Below are 16,211 nucleotides of genomic sequence, written 5' to 3' on the forward strand. Positions count from 1 at the left end.
GGAGGACAGAGCTGAACACTGCCCAACACAGCTCAATGGATAACTGAAGCACCAACTCTGACTCAGACCTCTAAACCCAGTCTGCTGTAGGCATGAATATTTTCCCAAAAATCTACCAAGTTTCAATACCGGGAATCATTCATATTTATCCAGAGTCCTGGGAAATAACTAATTGAATTGCCTATTAAAAAGCATTTTTAACCAACGGTTACTATGCCAGGGTTATCCTAAAATAAGATTATTGCTGCAGCTACTATGTAAAGATTTCACAGCAAATGAAACTTATATTTAGTCATGATACAGTAACTTTGATCGCCGGTGATGTTGTGAATTGCGAAACAGAACGTTCATAAATTCCGAGCTTTATCATGTTCCTCAATTAATGCAGTGATTTTCAGCAGTAGGCCTATGCTATTTCAACAGAGCACTCAGGACACAAGTAGGCAGAGATGCTCTGATACCGCAGGATCAGGCTGCCAGAGAGAAACTGGCCGCTTAAAGGAGGCTGGGTTCAAGGGCCCACACGCGTTAATCAAAGGAAGAATGATTACTGGGTAACTGTTGACATTAACCAAATTGGAACTGTGAGTACTACCATGAGTACAGTTAATGTACTGCCACGAATATATGTACCGTTCAAACTACAACTGATGAACAAAAACAAGGAAGTAAATCGATGTGTTATTCTGTTAACCACCGCTACCTCAGCTGAGCGTAGTATTCCTCAAGGTTCACTGTTTTATTGTTCACATTAATACTTGTGTTATCTAATTTGTGTTCTTTTTTAATACAGGAGTTAGTTTTCAATTCACTCAATATCGTTAGTCTGAATGATAGGGGTTTGAGAAATCCTACAAAAAGGAAAGCTTTATTTTTATACTGTAAAAGCAGTAATGCAGATTTTGTCCTTCAGGAAACTCATTCGGGTGAAAGTGATTAGACATTTTAGAAAGCACAATGGGGAGATATGGCCTATTTCAGTCATGGTTCAAATCATTCTGCTGGTGTTTTGACACTTATTCACAAGTTTAAAGGTGACATTCTAGAATCCACATCTTCACAAGGCGAGAGATGGGTCATGGTAACTGTTAAACTTGACAATGCTATTTTCATCATCTGTAATGTATACGGACATAACACATGCGCCTAATAAGACCCTTGTACCCAATTTACCAAGAAAGTACAGGATTTAAGCAACAAATACTCAAGAGGCCTTTGTAATTATTTCTGGGGATTTTAATGAAACACCTGATGCATCTGCTGATCGTTTTGCTCCTAGAACGAGTCAAAACCCTCAAAATAGTAACATTATCATTACATTATGCAAGGATCTATGTGTTGAGGATGCCTGGTGTTATTTCAATCCGGATGCTAAGGGTTATACCTGAACCAACAAAACTACGTCACATAAATCGAGAATAGATGTATTCCTCATTTCCCCTTTGTTGTTACAATTTGTTATAAATGTAGATCATCATTTGGCTCCCTTTTCTGATCATCACTTGATTTCCCTGAATTTACAAGCTACTAAAAAATCAAAAGGTTCTCGAGGATATTGGAAATTAAACAACACACTTCTTGTGTGGAATTCTATAGACAGTTTTGGGAGTTACTAGAAGACCTGATTTTCAGTATGTTTCAAGATTGCATTAAAAATGGGGAAATGATCTCCACTATAAAACGGGGCCTTTTTTCAATTATTCCGAAGCCCGATAAAGACCCTTCTCTCATTGACAATTTGGAGACCAATTACTTTATTAAATGTTGATTACAAATTGATTGCTCTGGTTTATGCCAAAATATTAAAGAAAGGAATAGATACCATTATAAATGAGACTCAAACCGGATTTATGAAGGGCCATCACATAAGCTCTAACATTATTTTAGTCTTGGACCTTGTAAATTATTCAGAAGCAATTGACTCAGATGCGGTTGTCCTATATAAAGCCTTTGACACAATTGAACATTAATTTCTCTTTAGGTCTCTTAAACTTTTGGGATTTGGTAAAAAATGTATTAAAGTAATTTGAATGTTTTACAAAGATATAAATAGTTATGTGCTACTAAACCGTAATACTTCCAAAAGATTCCGAATCAACAGAAGTGTACGACAGGGATGCGCAATTTCGCCATTTTTATTCATTTTGGTTGTTGAACTTCTTTCTCTAGATATTCTGAATAATGCACATGTATAGTTTAACCATTTTTAACAAAGAAATCAAAATCTCCCAACTGGCTGATGATTCTACTCTTAAGAGACAAGACCAGGTCGCCCATGCCCTTAATACTATAACTGCATTTTCTATTGCAACAGGATTAATGTTGAATGTTTCTAAATGGGAATCTTGTGTTTATTTGACTCTAATGATAAAGAAATAGAAAATATTTCTGCAAAGGATTGTGTTAAATATTTACAAATACATCTGTCAAAAAACCACTTAGTCAGACAATATTTGAATTTCTCTCCTAAAATTAAGAGAACTAAAAATATATTTAATAATTGGCTACAAATAAATCTTTCTATACTTGGGAGAGTACTTCTGTCCAAGGCAGAGGGACTGTCTCGTTTTGTCTACCCCTCATTATCGTTATGTGGTAAATCCAGCTACTTGTAAAGAGATCAATAAGACCTTTCTTGACTTCATCTGGAAAATTAAGTCTCACAAACAAAATAAATCTGTCCTTTCTAACAGAGAGCTGAAGGAGGTCTAGAAGTGTTGGATTTTGTTGACAAAAATAACACTTTCAAAGATAAACTGGTTGAAAAAATGTTTGATCAAAACTGATTCAATATGGTATTTCATTCCAAATAATGTGTTCAATAACTTTTGTTATTGACCAAATACTTATTTTCCACCATAATTTGCAAATAAATTCATAAAAAATCCTACAATGTGATTTTCTGGATTTTTTCCCCTCATTTTGTCTGTTATGGTTGAAGTGTACCTATGATGAAAATTACAGGCCTCTCTCATCTTTTTAAGTGGGAGAACTTGCACAATTGGTGGCTGACTAAGTACTTTTTTGCCCCACTATGTAAACTAACACATGCGCAGAAAGTGACTGTTTACCTCTGGGGAAGAGGCATCCTGGGGGTTGGAACCTTTACAAAAAGTGAAAACAATCTGCAAAGAATTCCAGTACAGTACAACTGATATTTCTGGTTCCTCCCCATTGTTAATGTGAAAACAACCATACTGCAAAGAATTCCAGTACAGTACAACTGATATTTCTGGTTCCTCCCCATTGTTAAAGTGAAAACAACCATATTGCAAAGAATTCCAGTACAGTACAACTGATATTTCTGGTTCCTCCCCATTGTTAAAGTGAAAACAACCATACTGCAAAGAATTCCAGTACAGTACAACTGATATTTCTGGTTCCTCCCCATTGTTAATGTGAAAACAACCATACTGCAAAGAATTCCAGTACAGTACAACTGATATTTCTGGTTCCTCCCCATTGTTAATGTGAAAACAACCATACTGCAAAGAATTCCAGTACAGTACAACTGATATTTCTGGTTCCTCCCCATTGTTAAAGTGAAAACAACCATACTGCAAAGAATTCCATTACAGTACAACTGATATTTCTGGTTCCTCCCCATTGTTAAAGTGAAAACAACCATACTGCAAAGCATTCCAGTACAGTACAACTGATCTTTCTGGTTCCTCCCCATTGTTAAAGTGAAAGACAGACAATGTATTGCATTAATGGCAGTCGGGTAAGTTGGCCTGCTCTGCGAATTATTTTACTGATAATGACCAAAATACAAAGTATTCCTGTACTGATCTTTTTGATTCCTCCCCTGTGTGTGTGAAAAGCAGTTAAAATCTGGCACTTCTGTGTATAAATAGCTAATTTACATCTTTGGGCAGTCCAAAAAAAAACGCTGTGATTTTCCTGTCCGGGTTGACGCCCCCCCTTGGGTTGTGCCGTGGCGGAGATCTTTGTGGGCTATACTCAGCCTTGTCTCAGGATGGTAAGTTGGTGGTTGAAGATATCCCTCTGGTGGTGTGGGGCGCTGTGCTTTGGCAAAGTGGGTGGGGTTATATCCTGCCTGTTTGGCCCTGTCCGGGATTATAATCGGATGGGGCCACAGTGTCTCCTGACCCCTCCTGTTTCAGCCTCCAATATTTATGCTGCAGTAGTTTATGTGTCGTGGGGCTAGGGTCAGTCTGTTATATCTGGAGTACTTCTGTCTTATTCGGTGTCCTGTGTGAATTTGAGTATGCTCTCTCTAATTCTCTCTTTCTTTCTCTCTCGGAGGACCTGAGCCCTAGGACCATGCATCAGGAATACCTGGCATGATAACTCCTTGCTGTCCCCAGTCCACCTGGCCGTGCTGCTGATCCAGTTTCAACTGTTCTGCCTGTGGCTATGGAACCCTGACCTGTTCACCGGACATGCTATCTGTCCTAGACCTGCTGTTTTCAACTCTCTAGAGACAGCAGGAGCGGGAGATACTCTTAATGATCGGCTATGAAAAGCCAACTGACATTTACTCCTGAGGTGCTGACTTGTTGCACCCTCGACAACTACAGTGATTATTATTATTTGACCATGCTGGTCATTTATGAAAATTTTAACATCTTGACCATGTTCTGTTATAATCTCCACCCAGCACAGCCAGAAGAGGACTGGCCACCCCTCATAGCCTGGTTCCTCTCTAGGTTTCTTCCTAGGTTTTGGCCTTTCTAGGGAGTTTTTCCTAGCCACCGTGCTTCTACACCTGCACTGCTTGCTGTTTGGGGTTTCAGGCTGGGTTTCTGTACAGCACTTTGAGATATCAGCTGATGTAAGAAGGGCTATATAAATACATTTGATTTGATTTTGATTTGATTTGACATTACTTCACCTCCCCCACAGTGCGAGGAAGCGCTATACTGAAGGATATCTGCTGGCGATGGAGTCGTCGTTCATGTGTTTGATCCTCTGCTCCAGCCAGGTCTTCTGGCTGTCCAGCTTCTTCTCTTGCTCCTCCAGCTTACACAGCTAGGCCTTCAGCACCTCTACCTGCTCCACCACCTCCGCTGTCTGGCAGCTCAAGTTCTCCCCTCTGGGACAGGATGGAAGGGGTTTGAATGGGAGTGTGTGTGCATAGGGCATTCGGATGTGTTGCATGGAAATGAACACCATCCAGTGACTTCATTAAGCCTGATGACAAAAAGCTTGACTCACCTCCACTGAATGATGTTCTTGGTTTTCTTCTCGATGAGCCCCATTCCCTCCAGCACGTTGGTGATGTCATAGATCCTACCCTTCTGTCTCACTGCCAATCTGTCTGCAGCCTGTCAATGGACACGACAGACTAGACGATACTGACAGACACCTGAATCAACCTTTTAATGGACTTTACTGAGAAAACTAATCTAGATGAAAACTGAACAGTCGCAATACATTGGGGGGAAAATAAGAAAAACCATGTAAACACAATGAAGCTGTTTTGGCCTGCAGAGGTTCCCCCTTCCCTCGGTCTCTACCCTGTCCCCCAGCCCTTTGACACACCACATCTCTGACCACAGGATGGCGCCACTGCAGAGGCACAATGAGGATCTTACACCCTCCTCCACCCCACCAGACATACACATGGGTAAGGACTACTAGGCCATTCACTCAGAGTTCACGGTCATTTGTAATAATGACTGTGATATTCTACAAGTGAATGGTGGTGGTATCTTAGCGTGTAGTAATCTAAGGAATGAAGGGACTTTTTTAAAAGAGGGTTAAGATGATCGTTGTTATCGTATCTAAAATCAACGAGAGTGGTTGACAGAATTGGAACCATGTCAAGTCTGCAGCATTTCTCTATGCTCATAGTTGTCAGGCTACTGTTAACTCCTTTTGTCCCTCTTCCACTGCGACACAGCAGTTGTTAGTCGGCATTGCAACGGGCGTCCAGCACTAGCAAGGGGTTCTGGGAGGACACTCAGGCCAGGAGCTCCAGTCCATGCTTGAAATGGAGATTAAGGAGGAGAGAGAGGGTGAGGGAGGGAGGTTAAAGGTTAAAGTTCTGAAGCTCAATACAGGAGACCAGCTGAAGGAGGAGAGAGAATGTGAAGGAGGGATTAGGGTTTGAGGGGGAGAAGGGGAAGTTGGCTGCCTGCTGAAGCTCAATACAGGAGACCAGCTGAAGGAGGAGAGAGAGGTTTCAATGGGGGAGGGGAAGTGGGCAGCCTGCTGAAATGAACCGACACCTGAGACCAAATGAAGGAGGCGGTGGAGGGTTGGAGGATGAGGATGGGCGTCTGGAACTTGGAGGGAGGCCAACTCTTGGGTTTGGGAGGGAGCTGAGGGCTGTCCATGTAGTAAAACAGCGTTACTCCCTGTGTGGTGTTCTTACAGAGAGATGTTTTCTGTGTCCTTTAGGTGTGGCTGACCTAATAGATGAGCTGATGTCATATGATGGTAAGCATTAGAGCTGAGAGTCTAAAGATAAGTAAGCGTGCCCTATCCCACTGGACAAGAGCAATACCTATGTAAGAAGTCTGTTTATTGACTACAGCTCAGCATTCAACACCATACTATCCCCCAAGCTCATCATTAAGCTTGAGGCCCTGGATTTCAACCCCGACCTGTACAATTGGGTCCTGGACTTCCTGAAGGGCCGCCCCCAGGTGGTAAAGCTAGGAAACAACATCTCCACTTCGCTGATCCTCAACACTGGGGCCCCACAAGGGTGTGTTCTCAGCCTCCTCCTGTACTCCCTGTTCACCCATGACTACGTGGCTATGCACGCCTCCAACTCGATCATCAAGTTTGCAGACGACACAACAGTAGTAGGCTTGATCACCACCAACAACAAGACAGCCTATAGGGAGGAGGTGAGGGCACTCGGAGTGTGGTGTCAGGAAAATAACCTCTCACTCAACATCAACAAAGCAAAGGAGATGACCGTGGACTCCAGAGGGAGCACCCACCTATCCACATCAATGGGACAGCAATGGAGAAGGTGGAACGCTTTAAGTTCCTCGGCGTACACATCACGGACAAACTGAAATGGTCCACCCACACAGGCAGTGTGGTGAAGAAGGCGCAACAACTCCTCTTCAACCTCAGGAGGCTGAAGAAATTTGGCTTGTCACCTAAAACCCTCACAAACTTTTACAGATGCACAATTGATAGCATCCTATCGGGCTGTATCACCGCCTGGTACAGCAACTGCACCGCCCACAACCACAGGGCTCTCCAGAGGGTGGTGCGGTCTGCACAACACATCACCGGGGGCAAACTACCTGCCCTCCAGGACTCCTACACCACCCGATGTCACAGGAAGGACAAAAAGATCATCAAGGACAACAACCACCGAGCCACTGCCTGTTCACTACGCTACCATCCAGAAGGTGAGGTCAGTACAAGTGCATCAAAGCTGGGACCGAGAGACTGAAAAATAGCTTCTATCTCAAGGTCATCAGACTGTTAAACATCACTAACACAGAGAGGCTGCTGCCTACATACAGACTTGAAATCGTTGGCCACTTTAATAAATGTAACACTAGTCACTTTATTAATGGCACTTTAATAATGTTGTTTACATATCTTGCATTACTCATCCCATATGTATATACTGTATTTTATACCATCTAATGCATTTTGCCTATGCCCCTCGGTCATTGCTCATCCATATATTTATATGTACATATTCTTATTCTATCCCTTTACTTAGATTTGTGTGTATTAGGCAGTTGTGGAATTGTTAGGTTACTTGTTGATATTGCTGCACTGTCAGATCTAGAAGCACAAGCATTTTGCTACACTTAATAACATCTGCTAACCATGTGTATGTGACCAATACATTTTGATTTGATTTGATTAGAGCTGAGAGTCTAAATATCATATGATGGTATGCATTAGAGCTGAGAGTCTAAAGATAATATGATGGTATGCATTATAGCTGAGAGTCTAAAGATAATATGATGGTATGCATTAGAGCTGAGAGTCTAAAGATAATATGATGGTATGCATTAGAGCTGAGAGTCTAAAGATAATATGATGGTATGCATTAGAGCTGAGAGTCTAAAGATAATATGATGGTATGCATTAGAGCTGAGAGTCTAAAGATAATATGATGGTATGCATTAGAGCTGAAAGTCTAAAGATAATATGATGGTATGCATTAGAGCTGAGAGTCTAAAGATAATATGATGATAAGCATTAGAGCTGAGAGCCTAAATATCATATCAAGCTGTTCTCAATATTGTCTCTCCAAAGACCCCCAATATGAATATTTATGTGTTAGTGTTCCCTCTGCTGTGGCTGTCTCCCAATGCAGGGGTGGACTACAACTTTAACCTGGACGACAATGAAGGAGTCTGTGATCTGTTTGACGTCCAGATCCTCAATTATTGATTATTGTTTGTGCAATCAGCAGGGTGTTTCTTTACTTTTCCCTAACTTAGCGGAGGTTCTTCTCAGTTCATAGTGCACTGCCTATTCTGAAGAGAATGGTTGCACTCCTAGTCATATCTCGTTGGTATCAACCCTGAACACGTGACATGTCCTCAACCCCTAGATATTAGCCAGCTATTATGGCATATTCTTCCCATCCACCAGTCCTCTCTAGCTATGACTCTGCCGGCCATTTCTATCTGTCCAAATGTGAATTATGAAGAATGTAGAAGCTGAATGCATCTGCCATAGGATGATGATTTGATCTGCTGTAAGACAATTATTGGTCTGAATTGTCATAGACCAAAATGGAGTGCCTTCTATTAAAACCAGGAGTCACAATGCTCAAATGGGGGCCGTGAGTGAAGTTTATCATTCATGTGAGGGGAATACATCAAGTGTACAGACCGTAATAGTTGATGGTCAGGTGAAGGAAAACTCTGTTACATTCTAGAGGAAGATGGACAGATATACAGTTAGTGCCTGAGTGAAAGCCCCTATGTTGTGCAGTGCATCTTATGGGGTTGTTGTTGGCTAACCAGCCTTCCATTGCACTTCTTTTGGTGCATCTTTGCATTGTCTTTTTGGATGACTGAAGTGGTTTCCACAACTGAATCAAATTGCATTGATGCCAGTGTTTTCTATTTCTTTAGATACATTTGCTATTTAACACTACTAATAGTCATATGTGATAATAGTGTTCAGTACGGATACGGACACAGTGTTGTTTCCGGTCATGGAGATCATTGTTGATACAGTGTGACTGTATCTAGACCAGGATGTCTGTAGTTACGTCTGGTAGCATTGATTCTCACTGAGGCAATGTCTTCCTCCACCATGCAATGTGCAATGTCTTTCTATACTCGATTATTACTCAGTTTCTTATTGAACTGGAGGCCCAACTCGGTATGGATTTGACTTTTTTGTTGTTTTGCTACGTAAAAAAGGTGACAGCCAATATTTTTGTATTTTGTTATTTCCCTTATTTACAGTGCCTTCAGAAAGTATTCATACCCCTTGTTTGGGGGTTTGGGTTGGGTTATTAAAGTTCAGTTGGCACGCCTGTGTGTGTGTGGGCTTGTTTGCTGTTTTTGGTTCAGGAGTGTCCTTTTCATTTATGTCTGCTTACAGCGTGTACACCGGTGTTGTACATTTAGTGTTTTACGCCTGTGTTCGGCGTTACCCTCTTTTTGTTCGCTGTTGGTCCGGAATAAATGGTTTTCCGAATCCTCTGCTCTCTGTGCCTGACTCCACACCCATCACTCTTCTAAGCCTGACACCTGAAAGGTGAATTTGCCTTCCAGTGTCTGTTTTCTTCTAGGATTATGCACATGCTTTTATCTTTATTCCATTCATTTTTATCCTAAAAACTCCCTTGCCGATGACAAGCATACCCATAACATGATGCAGCCCCCACTTTTCTTGAAAATATGAAGAGTGTTACTTGTAGATATGATGTGTGGGATTTGCCCCAAACATAACACTTAGTATACATGACAACCAGTTAATTTATTTGCCACATTTTCTTGCAGAATTACTTAAATGTCAGGAATTGTGAAAAACTGAGTTTAAATGTATTTGGCTAAGGTGTATGTAAACTTCAACTGTGTCACAATTCCTGACGTTTAATCCTTGTAAAGATTCCCTGTCGTAGGTCAGTTAGGATCACCACTTTATCTTAAGAATGTGAAATGTCACAATAATAGTCGAGAGAATTATTTATTTCAGCTTTTAATTCTATCATCACATCCTCAGTGGGTCAGAAGTTTACATACACTCAATTAGTATTTTGTAGCATTGCCTTTAAGTTGTTTAACTTGGGTCAAGCGTTTCGGGTAGCCTTCCACAAGCTTCCCACAATGAGTTGGGTGAAATTTGGCCCATTCCTCCTGACAGAGAAGGTGTAACTGAGTCAGGTGTGTAGGCCGCCTTGCTCGCACATGCTTTTTCAGTTCTGCCCACAAATGTTCTATAGGATTGAGGTCAGGGCTTTGTAATGGCCACTCCAATACCTTGATTTTGTTGTCCTTTGGAAGTATGCTTGGGGTCATTGTCCATTTGGAAGATCCATTTGCGACCAAGCTTTAACTTCCTGACTGATGTCTTGAGATGTTGCTTCAATATATCCACATAATTTTCCTCCCTCATGATGCCATCTATTTTGTAAAGTGCACCAGACTTTTCAAATCACCCAGTATTGCTATCTCCTATCTACTGGCCAAATCTGTCTCTCTCTCCACCTTCATCCTCTGTCTCTCTCTCTCTCTCTCTCTCTCTCTCTCTCTCTCTCTCTCTCTCCCCCCCCTCTTCCTCCGTCTCTCTCTCCCTCCCATTCATCCTCTGTCTCTCTCTCTCTCTCTCTCTCTCTCTCTCTCTCTCTCTCTCTCTCTCTTTCCCCCTCTCTCTCTGTCTCTCTCTCTTTCCCCTCTCTCTCTGTCTCTCTCTCTTTCCCCCTCTCTCTCTGTCTCTCTCTCTCTTTCCCCCTCTCTCTCTGTCAACCTCTCTCCCCCTTACTCTCTTAGCCCCCCCTCCCTCTCTCTCTCTCTCTCTCCCCTCATCCTCCGTCTCTCTCTCTCTCTTTCCCCCTCTCTCTCTGTCTCTGTCAACCTCTCTCCCCCTTACTCTCTTAGCCCCCCTCTCTCTCTCTCTCTCTCTCTCTCTCTCTCTCTCTCAAAAAGATCCCTGAGATCCCAAAGGAGGATCCGGAGCAGTAGGTGACCATTAGCTTACTGCAGGAGAGGAGACAAGCAAAGGAGGTAAGGCTTATTTATTTTTGAAGGATTGGCTGATTTGTGGAAAAAGTGTTCCTGGCAGTGACATTGTGAAGCTGGTTAGTGGTTGATATGTTCCTTAGCAAGCCAAAGCATCTGTCTACAGATTAATATATTGTTGAATGTGATGAGAGCGGTACATTTTGCGATACAGTATAAAGAAACAAAGACAGCTTGTCCAGGGCATAATATGTTGTTTCCAAATGCAAAGTTTAAATTCAGGTGAATGTGTAGGCTTTATTTTTTTTCTCAGGGGGCTGTCTTTGCATAGGCTTTCTTTCTTTTTAGTGTCAGTCATTATTGGTCTAGCACCGCTGAGAAAGTTTGAGATGGGCATTACACTCACATACCCTACTGAATGAAACCGATATTACAGGTTTCCTATGACATTTCTGTTTCTATGTATTTTAACTCCCCCTATAGTGTGCTGTATATGCATGTGAATATCCATGAGACACAGGAGTTGAACCCCACCTTTCTGCCTGTATGAGTAACTAGGTAGATTCCATTCACACGATTTACTGCCCCCAATGTTATCACCAAACTTACGAGGTCAAAGACTCAACAAAAAGAGATGGGATGGATTGCACTAATGTAATTCAAATAGCATCTCCATCTGGACCTGTGGAATGTGTGTGTGTGTGTGTGTGTGTGTGTGTGTGTGTGTGTGTGTGTGTGTGTGTGTGTGTGTGTGTGTGTGTGTGTGTGTGTGTGTGTGTGTGTGTGTGTGTGTGTGTGTGTGTGTGTGTGTGTGTGTGTGTGTGTGTGTGTGTGTGTGTGTGTGTGCCTGCATGTGTGTGTACTGGCTCTGAGACCACATAGCGATCATGTTTTTGACCAAAGCGGAGGGAAACGCAGGGAGATAGGAAAGTGCCTGTGGCTCAACACTCTGTCTCTGGTCTTCATATGCTCACTCTCTGCTTGTTGTAATTCTTGTTATTTTATGCCTTAAATTTGATTTTACTCTGTCTGTTTTGCTGTGAAGTCCATTTACATTTAAATGCACTTTCAATAAAAGGTGCAATTGAAAAAAGTGCACTATTTAGTCCAGTTAACTAAAAGCATTGGATCTTATTTGACCAGGTACTGTCGCAGCAAAATAATCTTGCTTAGTCCATATTGTTGCTTGATCTGTGGTTAGGCTATTAGCTGGTCAAAATTAGGCTACATTCAGTGATTGTCTTAGGCAGGAGCTCACCAGAGCTGACCCCGGCACCTCAGATGGTCTACTGCTTGAGGTCCTGTTGTTCCTCTTCTAAAATATTAGATCAAAAGTAGATCAGTCCAAGTCAAGCACTGGCTACATGAAAGGTGCAATAATGTTAATACAACTGTGTGTTAGTGCGGCCTTTTGTGAATTTCTTTAAATAATGAAGCTCATCGACATTTGCAGGAACATTTTCAGCAGAAAAAAAATGATCAAAATAAGATCCTACACCTGTGGGAAAAGCATTTCAGTAATCAGAAAGGATCTAGCACGAAATCACTAGTAGATTCATGCTAGACTCTGTAGCTCAAAACCACATTTTGTTTCTACACCAACCCTTGGGTGTGACACCAACTGTGGTTAACAATGACCCGGGGACATTGAGGTTTTTACATTCCTTCTATTTTACTTTCACTTTCAATAAAGTTTGATTCAATTTGAATTTGCTGCACAGACTACTGACTCTCAGTACACCATCCTAATCCTCCTGCTCTGTCCTACAGATACAGATATCCCTCCACCATGGATCTGGTCGAGGACTACGATTACTATGACAACCTAACCCTGAACTACAGCTATGAGGACTACCACACTGTGTGTGAGAAGGCTGACGTGCGCTCCTTCGCTGGACTCTTCCTCCCTGTGGTGTACTCAGTCTGTGTGGCAGTTGGGCTAGCCGGGAACTCCCTGGTGCTATCTGTCTACGCCTACCATAAACGTCTGAGGAGAACCATGATGGACGCCTTCCTAGTCCACCTGGCCGTAGCCGACCTCCTCCTCCTCCTAACCCTGCCCTTTTGGGCTGCAGACGCGGGGCGGGGCTGGGAGCTGGGCCTGCCTCTCTGTAAGCTAGTCTCTGCCTGCTACACCATCAACTTCACCTGCTGCATGCTGCTGCTTGCTTGTGTTAGCATGGACCGCTACCTAGCATCTATTAGAGCGGAGGGAAGGAACCAGGGAAGGCTAGGCAGGGTCTTCACCCGGGCTCACTATGGGAAGGTCTGCCTGGGGGTGTGGGCTGTGGCTTTCCTCCTGGGTCTTCCAGACCTGCTGTTCTCCGCGGTGAGCAAGACCTCCGGGAGAAGGGTCTGTTTGGCTGTCTACCCGCCCAGTCTGGCCCAGGAGGTCAAGGCCTGCCTAGAGATGGTGGAGGTGCTGTTGGGATTCCTGGTGCCGCTCCTGGTGATGACGTGGTGTTACTTTAACGTTGGGCGTGCATTGGGGCGACTCCCAGTGGAGAGTAGGGGGAGGAGGCTGAGCGCTATCCGGGTGTTACTGGTCGTGGTGGGGGTGTTCGTGGTCACCCAGCTGCCCTACAACGCTGTGAAGATATGCCGGGCGATGGACTCTACCTACACGCTGGTGACCCACTGCGGTGTGAGTAAGGCCCTGGACCGGGCGGCGCAGGTCACTGAGAGCCTGGCTCTGACCCACTGCTGTCTCAACCCACTACTCTACGCCTTCCTAGGGTCCTCCTTTAGAAAACATGTACTGAAAGCAGCCAAGGCATTTGGAGGAAGGACAAGGAGAAGGGAGGAGCAAGCTGTGGAGATGTCCTTCAACAACTCTCATGCCGCCTCACAGGAGACAAGTGCCTTCTCCATATGAGAGAGTGACAGATAGAGGGAGAGAGAGGGGGGGGGGGCAGAAAGTGTCTCACCTTGTTATCATAAGATTTGATCACTTGTGGTCCTTCTGTGGCTCAGTTGGTAGAGCATGGCGCTTGTAACGCCAGGGTAGTGGGTTCGATTCCCGGGACCACCCATACGTAAAATGTATGCACACATGACTGTAAGTCGCTTTGGATAAAAGCGTTAAATGGCATATATTATTATTATATTACTTGTTTTGCAATTATTTGTTAAATATCTGCTGCTATGGAACTATTGAGTCAAATCAGGGGAAGCCAGCCTGGTCCCAATCTGCAATGACTCCTGGGAAAGCGAGGTGTTTATACATTCCTTCCTTTTTAGAGCAGAACAGCAAGATACCAGATGTTACAGTGAAGTTCATTTCCATGCTTGTCAGGGCCAGTTGTAATCTTATGATATAAAGAAAATTACATAAGAAGTTGGATGGCACTGCTCTTTTTGTGAAACATTTCAAATGAAGCATCTCAGATATTTTACAATGAGTCTCTGCTCAAGAGAGGTTACTTGTACCAATTGAAAACAGCTGCATATCCTGTGTGTGTGTGTGTGTGTGTGGGGGGCTGTGGTAAAGTAAAGAAGCGATGCCAAGTCAGGCAGGCCCTGTGGGCATCCTTGATGTGGGAAGAGCTGTGTTTTTTGTCTTGAATTCCTACTTACATCTGAAACCCACATTTATCCATTATCCCTTCATCAGGAAACAACAACAACGGCCATCCAAACAGACAATCACAGTAACCCCTGGTGACCTTTCCAAACAGGGTGCGGTTAAGAACTATTTTCAGAACAGGAGTACTCTATTGGTGTGTATTTGCTAAAATACTATTCCTGGGATCAGAGGCATCTCTAAAGAACAATGTCAATCCCACACACAGTCTCAAAGTTAAGGATGACACCGCCACCATAATACCATCATCCAAAGACACAGGGATGTTGTCTGTAATATTCAGTTCGCACCATACCATGTTTCATTTGCCTTGGGAGTGTAGTCAGGAACAAAATCTGAATATTCTTTCCTCTGCTAAAGACCGGTTATCCTTTCAAAACTGAGACATATGCCCTGTCTGTTTATCACATGAATGTTTGTCATCGGTCAAAGCTCTTAGCCAAAACACTCTGATTTCTGTGGACAAAATGTTGACTCAACTCTTTCCGTCCTAAAGAATTCAAGTTACCACCTCAGAAATTCACCCTTTGCATGTGAGCAGGAAGATTTCATCAGAAAATCAGAAAGAACACAGTTATCAGAGTGTTGATGTTTTGGTTGCAATCTGGTAGCCTGGCTGATGTGCAGACCCATCGGTGGTCATTATGGCCAAACAGTTCTATTTTTGTTTCATCAGACCAGAGGACATTTCTCCAAAAAGTACGATCTTTGTCCCCATGTGTAGTTGAAAACCTTAGTCTGGCTTTTTTATGGCGGTTTTGGAGCAGTGGCTTCTTCCTTGCTGAGCGGCCTTTCAGGTTATGTCGATATAGGACTCGTTTTACTGTTAGATACTATAGATACTTTTGTACCTGTTTCCTCCAGCATCTTCACAAGGTCCTTTGCTGTTGTTCTGGGATTGATTTGCACTTTTCGCACCAAAGTACATTCATCTCTAGGAGACAGAACTCGTCTCCTTCCTGAGCGGTATGACGGCCATGGTGTTTATACTTGCGTACTATTGTTTGTACAGATGAACGTGGTAACTTCAGGCGTTTGGAAATTGCTCCCAAGGATAAACCAGACTTGTGGAGGTCTACAATTATTTTTCAGAGGTCTTGGCTGATTTTCTTTTGATTTCCCACGATCTCAAGCAAAGTGGCACTGAGTTTGAAGGTAGGCCTTGAAATACATTGTCACGTTCTGACCTTAATTCTTTTGTTATGTCTTTGTTTTAGTATGGTCAGGGCGTGAGTTGGGTGGGTTGTCTATGTTCGTTTTTCTATGTTGTGTTTTGTGTTTGGCCTGGTATGGTTCTCAATCAGAGGCAGAAGTCGTTAGTTGTCTCTGATTGAGAATCATACTTAGGCAGCCTGTTTTCACCTGTGTGGGTGATTATTTTCTGTTGAGTGTTTGTATCTCCACCAGACAGAACTGTTTCGGTTTCGTTCGTTCACTTTGTTGTTTTTGTTCAGTGTTCTATTACTTTATAAAAAATATGACACTTACCACGCTGCGCATTGGTCCTCACCTTCCAACGACCGTTACAT

General features: G+C 43.0%; 1 protein-coding gene and 1 pseudogene across 1 annotated transcript; one reads left to right on the forward strand and one right to left on the reverse strand.

Moving 5' to 3' along the window:
- Positions 1-4,881: 4,881 nt before the first annotated feature.
- LOC118395188 (transcription factor E2F5-like) lies at positions 4,882-5,513 on the reverse strand (annotated as a pseudogene).
- Positions 5,514-11,050: 5,537 nt separating this feature from the next.
- LOC118395099 (atypical chemokine receptor 4-like) lies at positions 11,051-14,486 on the forward strand. Its single transcript, XM_052463512.1, has 2 exons — positions 11,051-11,144; positions 12,870-14,486. The coding sequence occupies exon 2, from the start codon at positions 12,889-12,891 to the stop codon at positions 13,972-13,974; it is 1,086 nt and encodes a 361-aa protein (XP_052319472.1). The 5' UTR covers positions 11,051-11,144; positions 12,870-12,888; the 3' UTR covers positions 13,975-14,486.
- The last annotated feature ends 1,725 nt before the right edge of the window (positions 14,487-16,211 follow it).

This window comes from Oncorhynchus keta, chromosome 15 (genome assembly GCF_023373465.1).
Source record: "Oncorhynchus keta strain PuntledgeMale-10-30-2019 chromosome 15, Oket_V2, whole genome shotgun sequence".
NCBI classification, from domain to species: domain Eukaryota; kingdom Metazoa; phylum Chordata; class Actinopteri; order Salmoniformes; family Salmonidae; genus Oncorhynchus; species Oncorhynchus keta.

Coding starts and splice junctions, on each gene's coding strand:
- LOC118395099 (XM_052463512.1), top strand. CDS start 12,889: ATGGATCTGGTCGAGGACTACGATTACTATGACAACCTAACCCTGAAC.